Genomic DNA, 9,764 nt, shown 5'->3' on the forward strand with positions numbered 1-9,764 from the left:
GAGATTTAAGGTATGTGCCACCATACCCCAGATTCCTAGGTTCATTTCAATTAGAACTTCTTTGCTTTTATATTTTATGTATTGGGCTTCAATATAGTTCGTCTAGCCTTTTATTTTATTTTTATTTATTCATTTGCATGCAGAGAGAGACAGACAGAAAACGGACATACCAAGGCCTTTAGCCACTACAAATGAACTCCAGATGCATATGCCGCTTTGTGAATCTGGCTTTATGTGGGTACAGAGAAGTCAAACCCAGGTCATTAGGCATTACAAGCAAGTGCCTTAATCGCCAAGCCATCACTGCAGCCCATAGCCTCAAACTCCTATCTCTGCCTCTCAAGAGCTGGGATTAAAGATGTTTGCCGCCACACTCGGCTAGCCTTTTATTTATCTATTTATTTAAATACCAAAAAATAAAAATAAACTAACCTGTATATTTGAGGGAGGGGTAGGAATATAGATGAACTGTAAAGTACTTACCTATCCTTGTAAGGCTCTTGATTCAGTCCCTAGTATTGAAAAAATTAAAAATAAATACAAATAAACAAAAACCCTAGCCAGGCATAGTGGTACTGACTTTTAATCCCAGCATTCAGGAGGCAAAAGTAGGAGGAGCACAGTAGGTTTGAGGCCAGCCTGGTACTACAGAGTGAGTTTCAGATCAGCCTGGGTTAGAGTGAGACAGACCGACTGTATGTTGAAAAACAAACAGAAGGAAAAAGGCCTAACTTTTATATTTGAAGATATGTACTACTAGGCTCATTGATGATACTGAAGTAAAGGAAGAAGAGAAATCAGAGTCAAAATAATTATCATGCCCTGCTTCTGTTAATTTTAGTAAATTTTGCTACTCTGTAAATCTGATTTGGAGTCTGGGGGTATTATTCATGGCAGAGCACGTGCCTAGGATGCATGAGGCCCTGATTTCAAACCCCCAAAAGGCTGATTTGTACATTGAAAGAATGTATTATGTCAGTGGCTGTTATCTTCAGATTATGTGTATGTATTTATTTAAATTTTTCTACTAGGTAGAATAATCTCTTAGAGCCTGGCGTGGTGGTACACGCCTTTAATCCCAGCACTCCCGGAGGCAGAGGTAGAGGATTGTCATGAGTTCGAGGCCACCCTGAGACTACATAGTGAATTCTAGGTCAGCCTGAGCTAGAGTGAGACCCTACCTCGAAAAACAAAAGAAAAAAGAAAGAAAGGAAAGTACTCTAGATTATAAAAGCTTCTTCTCTGTAAATCTTAAGAATGTGATGTTCGCTGGGCGTGGTGGCGCACGCCTTTAATCCCAGCATTTGGGAGGCAGAGATAGGAGGATTGCAGTGAGTTCAAGGCCACCCTGAGACTACAGAGTTAATTCCAGGTCAGCCTGGACCAGAGTGAGACCCTACCTCGAGAAAAAAAAAAAAAAAAAGAAAAGAATGTGATGTTCCTTGGAAAAAGGAACCAATGATAATGCAGTCAGGCCAAGTATTTGACATTCTCTCTATACCTTTGACAACTGTCTATCATCTTGCTGTTAATTTTCTGGATTTGAATTCGTTTTTTTTTTTCTTTTCCACAGGGGGATTTTCAGGATACTAATAAAGTACCAACTGGATAACCAAGATAACCCCTCCTACATGGGTATCTAATATTTATGATATTAAATTATAACTATCCTTTACCCTCTTCCTTCCCTCCCACCCCCAGGACCTAGTTTCTTGTTTTGGAATCTGATGAGACCTGCTTTTTTTCACTGTAGTGATAAGTTTTTTTGCTCTCTGGTAGGTATCCCTGCCCAAACATGTAGGTAATTTTTAAGCAGCCTTATAGACCCTGCTAAATTTGTTGTTTGCCAGTAGGAATTGAAAGACATACCTATCTCTAAATTTCATGTGCTGTAACTATGGTGTGTGTCTGTCAATTATTTTTCATATGTGAGGCATCTTTGCCTCCCCGTCTTTGGAAAAATAATGTGTATGTAAATGGTTTAGTGATTGTTCACATCTCATATGAATTGAGAGTCAACTTCTTAAAAGTCAACTTTATTCCCACTATCTAAAGCCATTCACACAATTGACTACTTTCAGGAATTGATCATCTTTAATACAAAATGTGCAATACCTAGGTGTTTTCTATATGGATATCTGTGTCTGGCATGTCTTAAATACTGACTTACATCTCATTTTGAACTCTAGGACTTTCTTTTCAAGATTTTTACCAGCAATGTCGGGAAGCATTCCTTGTCAATAGTGATCTAACACTTCGAGCCCAGTTAACTGAATTTAGGGACCACAAACTTATAAGAACAAAGAAGGTAAGACTGCTATTTTAGCATTGTATGCCAGGTATAGTGCATTTTATTTACTTATGGACAAGGGTGAGTGAAACCACCAAAAAGAAAACTGTTGATGTCATCTTCACATTGCTAGGAGGAACTGGCTTACTTCAGCTTATGTTCCATCAATGGTGGAAGAAGCTGGGTCCCTTTCACAGGTCCAAACACAGAGAGAAACCACCAACCAGCCAGCAAACACCAAAAGAAAGCAAGCACAAAACCATCAGAGTTCAAAGTGCTCTCTCCTTTGGGCTGGAGTCAGGATTCATCCCCAGTGACACCTCCTCCAGCAGGCTGCTAGAGATTTAAGCAGGAAGTTTAACCATCAAAAATCCTGAGGCACTGGATGTGGTGACTCACGCACCTTTAATCCCAGCGCTCAGGAGGCAGAGGTAGGAGGATCATCATGAGTTTGAGGCCACCCTGAGACTACACAGTGAATTCCAGGTCAGCCTGGGCTAGATTGAGACCCTACCTCAATAAATAAATAAATAAATAAAATATAACATGAAAGAAATCCAGAGTTGTGTGTGGTGGTGTACACCTTTAGTCCCAGCACATGGTAGCAGGAGCACCATGACTTTGAAGTCAGCCTGCGACTATAGAGTGAGTTCCAGTTCAGTCTGGGCTAGCGTGAGACCCTGCCTCCAAGACAAAAAATGCCGGGGGGGGGGGATCAAACCCATTTTTTTTGTAACAGGAAGGTTCAGATCTCTTTCTTACAAAGGGCTAACATGCAGAGTATTCTTTATTTTGTAGGGAACTGATGGAGTGGAGTATTTATTAATTCCTGTTGACAACGGAACATTGACTGACTTCTTGGAAAAGGAAGAGGAGGAGGCATAAGCTGTCCTTACTCTTGAACTTGATGTTGAAGGGTGAATGTACCCCGGCTACCACTCCTCTAGACAAGTGTTGTGTTTACATCCAACATTAGATTGTTTTCCAGCATACAAGATTTAATATTGGAGGGGTATGTCATCAATTAGAACTTCTGATTAGCCTGGCTGGTGTACTATGTCTAATACTATGCAGTGGTCATCGAGTTGGAAAATATGTGCCTTTACTTCATTACCTCTCTGGAGACCTTGCTGGGATGAACAGTGTGCTCAGGGATAATTTGGAACTGGATGCTTTTGAATTATTTTGTACAAGATGCTATTCCTAGTTTTTGAGGGCCCTTTAACACTCGCAGAGCTAATTGATTGCAAAGGTGCTGTGGCAGAGTCTGACAGTACACCGATGGGAATCACACAAATGTGTTCTTTCTGTGGGCTGGAACTTAGGAACAGAGAAGGCAGATCATCTCTTGTCGTTTCAGAAATATCACGCAGATGCAGATGGAATATTGAGCCATCAGCTTTCCCTTTGTGGAGTTAGGTTACTTTGTGGGAGAGGAAGGGTACTCAAGCGGGAGGAGTATGAGGAGTATGTAGGGCACAATGCCCAATGTAGGAAGCACATGAACTTGGGACTGTGATATTTGAAAGTTAATGTCTATACCATGACTTTGATTTTCGTGGTACAAGAAGCCAGGCTAAGAAAATCCTGAATTGCATTTTAGTATTTGTTTTCAGAACAATATAAAATTAAGGACACTTCATACATATTGACATTTTTCTTTCCTTGAATAATATACAAGTACATAGCATTGTAATGGTTGCCTGAAAAATCCTGATTTCTCTTTTAAGCAGACAAAACTCACCATAAAAATATTTTTTCTTAAAGAGATTATTTTAAGCATCCTAAATAGTTCTGTGAGCCTTTTTTCTTAGGAAAGATAAAAAGGCTAAACTTGGCCATTGTTGTCAGCTTCCATTCTTCACATACATCCTGAAATACTTCACATTTGGAAATGAAATCCTTTATTAAAAAATCACTAATAAAATCTGTATCGAATTGTTATCATTTATTTTAAGCCGCTTTCATGATATTTTAGAGTTGCTTGAAATTCATTAAGAATTTTTAGCCAGGCATGGTGGCACATGCCTTTAATCCCAGCATTTGGGAGGCAGAGGTAGGAGGATCGCCATGAGTTAGAGGCCACCCTGAGACTACATAGTGAATTCCAGGTCAGCCTGGGCCGAAGTGGAACCCTACCTCGGGGGGGGGGGGACGACTTTGTGTTATGTAGTTAATTTTATATGTTGTGGGGTTTTTTTGTTTGTTTGTTTTGTTTTTTGAGGTAGGGTCTTGCTCTAGCTGACCTAGAATTCACTATGTGGTCCCAGACAGGTCTCTAAACTCACAGCCATTCTCCTACCTTTGCCTTCCACCTCTGTCTTCCCAGGTGCTGGGATTAATTAAGGACATGCATCACCATGCCTGGATAATGGTTTAATTTAAAATATAACTGCTCGGGGCTGGAGAGATGGCTTAGCGGTTAAGCACTTGCCTATGAAGCCTAAGGACCCCGGTTTGAGGCTCGGTTCCCCAGGTCCCACGTTAGCCAGATGCACAAGGGGGCACATGCATCTGGAGTTTGTTTTGCAGAGGCTGGAAGCCCTGGCGCACCCATTCTCTCTCTCCCTCTATCTGTCTTTCTCTGTGTGTCTGTCACTCTCAAGTAAATAAAAATAAAAAAAATTTAATATAACTGCTAATCAAAGTATGCCTCACATAGCCTAGGCTGCACTTGAATTTGCTATATAGCCAAGGATGATCTTAAAGTCCTGATTCTCCTACTACTATCTTCCTGTGTCCTGGGATATCAGGCGTATGCCACCACACTCAGCTGGCGTGATAGCACACACCTTTAATTCCAGCACTAGAGGCACAGGTAGGCAGATTGCCATGAGTTCAAGGTCACCCTGAAAATTCCAGGTCAGCCTGGGCTATAGCAAGTCCCTACCTTGAACCCCCCCCCCCACAAAAAAAAATTGTTGGGCTGGAAAGATGGCTTAGCAGTTAAGGCGCTTGCCTGCGAAGCCTAAGGACCCAGTTTGGTTTCCCAGTACCCACATAAGCCAGATGTACAAGGCAGCACATGTATTTGGAGTTCATTTACAGTGGCTGGGGTCCTGGTGTGCCCATTCTCTCTTTCTAATTAATAAAAATATTAACAATTTTTTTTTTTTTTTTTTTTTTTTTGGTTTTTCGAGGTAGGGTCTCACTCTGGTCCAGGCTGACCTGGAATTAACTCTGTCATCTCAGGGTGGCCTTGAACTCATGGCAATCCTCCTACCTCTGCCTCCCGAGTGCTGGGATTAAAGGCGTGCGCCACCACGCCCGACGACAAAATATTTTTTAATGTATTTCTTAGCCAGGCGTGTTGGCACACGTCTTTAATCCCAGCACTCAGGAGGCAGAGGTAGGAGGATTGCCAGCCTGGTACTAAATAGTGAATTCCAGGTCAGCCTAGGCTACAGCGAGACCCTACCTCAAAAAAAAGAAAAAAGAAAAGTGTTTCTTTTATGCCACTTACATCAGTTTCTTCATCAGTATATTTAAGAAGTGGTTTGGGGGTGATCATGGTGGCAAAAACCTATAATCCCAGCACTTGGACACTGTTTTAATCAGGTCCATGTTGCTGGGATGAACTTGCAAACCACACGGTTTTGGGGAGGAAGAGACTTATTTTGTCTTACAGATTCAGGGTGAATGTCCATCAATGGTGAAGCTGCTTCCATACATCCAAGCAGAGAGAAACAACTAAATATCCTGTGAAAACCAAAAGCAGCATTTGTAAGCAGAGAGAGAAACAGACGAGACAGATTCTGCAAAAGAACCCAAGACACATGTGCTGCTTTGTGCACTGGCTTATGTGGGGACTGGGGAATCTAGGTCATTAGCCTTTGCAGGCAAGCACCTTAACCTTAAGCACGAAGCCATCTCCAGCCCACAAGCTTTAATAAAACATTTGAGTCTATGGGAAACATACAAACTATCACAGAGACCAAGATAAGGTTATGGGTTATGAATTCAAGGCCAGTCTGTGTCCCATGTAAAAAAATCAGCTGGGTATGGTGGCGCATGCCGTTAATCCCAGCACTTGGGAGGCAGAGGTGGGAGAATCACTTTGAGTTCGAGGCTACCCTGAGACTACATAGTGAATTCCAGGTAAGCCTTGGTTACAGAGAGACCCTACCTCAAGGGGGGGGGGGGGGGATCAAAGAGGTTTACTGGTTTAAACACAGGCTCTAGGATTAATCTGGTTTATTTTGTACACTAGTTCCAACACATTCTACCTTTGTAGCCTTGGGCAAACTCCTTAATCTTTTTAGTTTCTTCACCCATAAAATGAGAATAGTACTATATACTTATTTATGATTGCTAATGTTTAATAATAGTGTTTAATAAGTTACCTAGAGCTTCTGACACAAAATGCTGTATAAGTAATCACTAGTGTGTGTGTGTGTGTGTGTATGTATGTATATATATATATATAATTTTTTTTTTTTTTGGTTTTTCGAGGTAGGGTCTCACTCTAGCTCAGGCTGACCTGGATGGAATTCATTTTGTAATCTCAGGGTGTCCTTGAACTCTCAATGATCCACATACCTCTGCCTCCCAAGTGCTGGGATTAAAGGCATGTGCCACCATGCCCTGCTCACTAGTAATATTTTGAGAGCCAAACACCATTACTTATTAATAATTTTTAAAAAATAGGGGTTTGGGAATATAGCATGTAGTTCAGTGAGAGCACTTGTCTAGCATGAATGAGGTCCTAATTTTGATCCCCAGAAACAAAAAAAAGTATAAGTAGTAGAATAGTAATCAGCTGTTTGTGTGTGTGTGTGTGTGTGTGTGTGTGTGTGCGCGCGCGCTATTTGAGAGACAGTATGAATGTACAAGCGCCTCTTGTCCCTGGAGACACACTTCAGACAAACACACCATTTCGTGCATCTGGTTCTATGTGAGTACTGGGGAATCAAACCTGGGCCAGTGGGCTTTACAGTAAGTGCCTTACACCTCTGAGCAATCTGCCCAGCCCTGTGTGTGTATGGTTACACAACATGTGGAGGTCAGAGGACAACCTCAGGGTCCTTGAGTTTGCCATGTTTGAGACAGTCTCTCGATCACTGCTGAATATGCCGGGTGAGCTATGCTCCCTACACCACTTTCAGGATTTTTCTGACTCCATCTCCCATCTGTTCTATAGGTGTGCACAGTAATTACAGATGTGTGTACTACTGTGTCCTGCTTTATGTAGATGCTGGAGATCCAAACTCTGGTTGTCATGCATGGGCAGCAAGTGCTTTTAACCAGAGCCATTTCCCTAAGCCACATCTCTTTTTTTCTTTTTGTTTAATATTTTTTTTATTTATTTGACAGAGAAAGAGAGAATGGGCACGCCAGGGCCTTCAGCCACTGCAGATGAACTCCAGATGCATGTGCCCCTTGTGCATCTGGCTAACGTGGGTCCTGGGGAATCAAACCTTTGTCCTTTGACTTTGCAGGCAAATGCCCTTAAATGCTAAGCCATCCTTTCAGCCCCTGTTTTTGTTTTTTTCGAGGTAGGGTTTCTCTCTAGGCCAGGCTCACCTGGAATTCACTATGTAGTCTCAGGGTGGCCTCGATCTCACCTGGATTCTCCTATCTCTGCCTCACAAGTGCTGGAATTAAAGGCGCGTGCTGCCATATCTGACTTTTTATTTTATTTTTTAATCAAAACAAGTCTCATCTGGATTCTGAACTTTGGGAAATTTAAATTTAGGTGGCTATGGGAACCTCAAATACTGGGACTTTAATTTAGGTTTTTCAAGGTAATGTCTTGCTCTAAGCCAGGCTGACCTGGAATTCACTATGTTGTCAGGCTGACCTCAAATTTACAGCACTCCTACATTGGCGTGCACCACCACACCCAGCAAACAATGTTCTTTTGTTGTTGGTTTTTAAAGTAGGGTCTCCCTCTAGCCCAGGCTGACCTGGAATTCACTGTGTGGTCTCAGGCTGGCGTCACACTCACAGCAATCCTACCTCTCTCTCCCAAATGTTGGGGTTAAAAGTGTGTGCTCTGGGATGTTTAGAAGTGTCCCTGTTTTTAAAGTACTGTCATGGGAAACTTCCCCTGGGAAGACCAGACCCATATCTTCACCCCAAAAAGGGCAGACCAAAGTACGACTACACCAATACCTGTTCAGTGAACCAATGAATTTATTGGGGGGGGGGGGAATCACAGAGAAGGGTTGTTTATAGAAAGGATCCACTTTGATGGAGCTCCCTGTCAAAATTATTCCTAGGGTGCTCCACCCTCAGCCTCCAGGTGAGGGCTTACTTATACCACCTTGTAGGAGTTCATTGTTTCTGATCTTTTGTCCTCTATACTCTATCTCCCCCTGAGGCCACAAGACCTCATGCATTATCATTGTATACAGCTGGCAGAGCCGGGGACTCCTTTCAGTGAGAGGAAAGTTACCATACAAGTCTATTTTGGGCTGGAGAGATGGCTCAGTGATTAAAGGTGCTTTTGCAAAGCCTGGCACCTCACGTTCAATTCCCCAGTATCCACATAAAAGCCACAAAGTGGCATGTGTGCCCATAAACATTTATTTACTTAAAGAGATGGAGTGGGGGAGAGCATAGGCACACTTGGACCTCTACCCACTGCAAATGTGCTGCAGATGCATGTGCCACCATTTGTAGCTGGCATCTGTGGGGTTTGGGAACTTGAAACTGCGTCCTTAGGCTTTGCAGGCAAATACCTTAACTGCTAAGCCCACCAGCCCTCACTCTTTTTTTTCTCAGGCTGGCCTAAGACTCACAGTTCTACCTCTGTTCTACCTCCTACCTCTGTCTCCTGAGTGCTGGGATTAAAGATGTGTGCCACCACGACTGGCTTCCTCATCACTCCTTTTTTTTTTTTTCAAGGTAGGGTCTCACTCTAGCCCAGGCTGACCTGAAATTCAATCTGTATTCTCAGGGTGGCCTCGAACTCATGGCAATCCTCCTACCTCTGCCTCCCGAGTACTGGGATTAAAGGCGTGTGCTACCACGCCCGGCTTCCTCACTCACTTTTTAAAAGAAATACTTAGTCAGCCATGGTGGTGCACACCTTTTATCCCAGCACTTGGGAGGCAGAGGTAGGAGGATCCCTGTTGAGTTCAGGCTACCCTAAGACTATGGAGAGAATTTCAGGTCAGCCTGAACTAGAGTGAAACTCTACCTTGATAAAACAAAAAACAAGAATCTGTGTGAGAGGGAGAATGGGTGTGTCAGAGCCTCTAGCCACTGCAAACAAACTCCAGACACATGCATCATCTTGTACATCATCTGGCTTATGTGGGTTCTAGGGAATAGAACTCGGGTCCTTACATTTCACAGGCAAATGCTTTAACTGCTAAGACATCTCTCCAGCCCACTCACTTTGACTTTTCTCTCACATAAATTAAAAATTTGAAAAAAACTTTTAAATATTTTTATTTCCACATGTGTGTATGTGTGTGCATGTACCTCTTGCCACTGCAAAAAAAAAAACCTCAGACACATGCACTAT

At 42.5% G+C, this 9,764-nt stretch overlaps 1 protein-coding gene across 4 annotated transcripts in view; it reads left to right on the forward strand.

Moving 5' to 3' along the window:
- Orc2 (origin recognition complex subunit 2) overlaps nucleotides 1-4,217 on the forward strand; it is a 56,672-nt gene extending 52,455 nt beyond the window's left edge. For all 4 annotated transcript variants that reach the window (XM_045148264.1, XM_045148266.1, XM_045148265.1 and 1 more), the window contains 3 exons: nucleotides 1,574-1,635; nucleotides 2,190-2,308; nucleotides 3,089-4,217. In XM_045148264.1, the coding sequence (XP_045004199.1) occupies nucleotides 1,574-1,635; nucleotides 2,190-2,308; nucleotides 3,089-3,175 (268 nt within the window). In that variant the 3' untranslated portion in view covers nucleotides 3,176-4,217. The remainder of the gene's footprint in view (nucleotides 1-1,573; nucleotides 1,636-2,189; nucleotides 2,309-3,088) is intronic.
- The last annotated feature ends 5,547 nt before the right edge of the window (nucleotides 4,218-9,764 follow it).

This window comes from Jaculus jaculus, chromosome 4, assembly GCF_020740685.1.
Source record: "Jaculus jaculus isolate mJacJac1 chromosome 4, mJacJac1.mat.Y.cur, whole genome shotgun sequence".
Classification (NCBI taxonomy): domain Eukaryota; kingdom Metazoa; phylum Chordata; class Mammalia; order Rodentia; family Dipodidae; genus Jaculus; species Jaculus jaculus.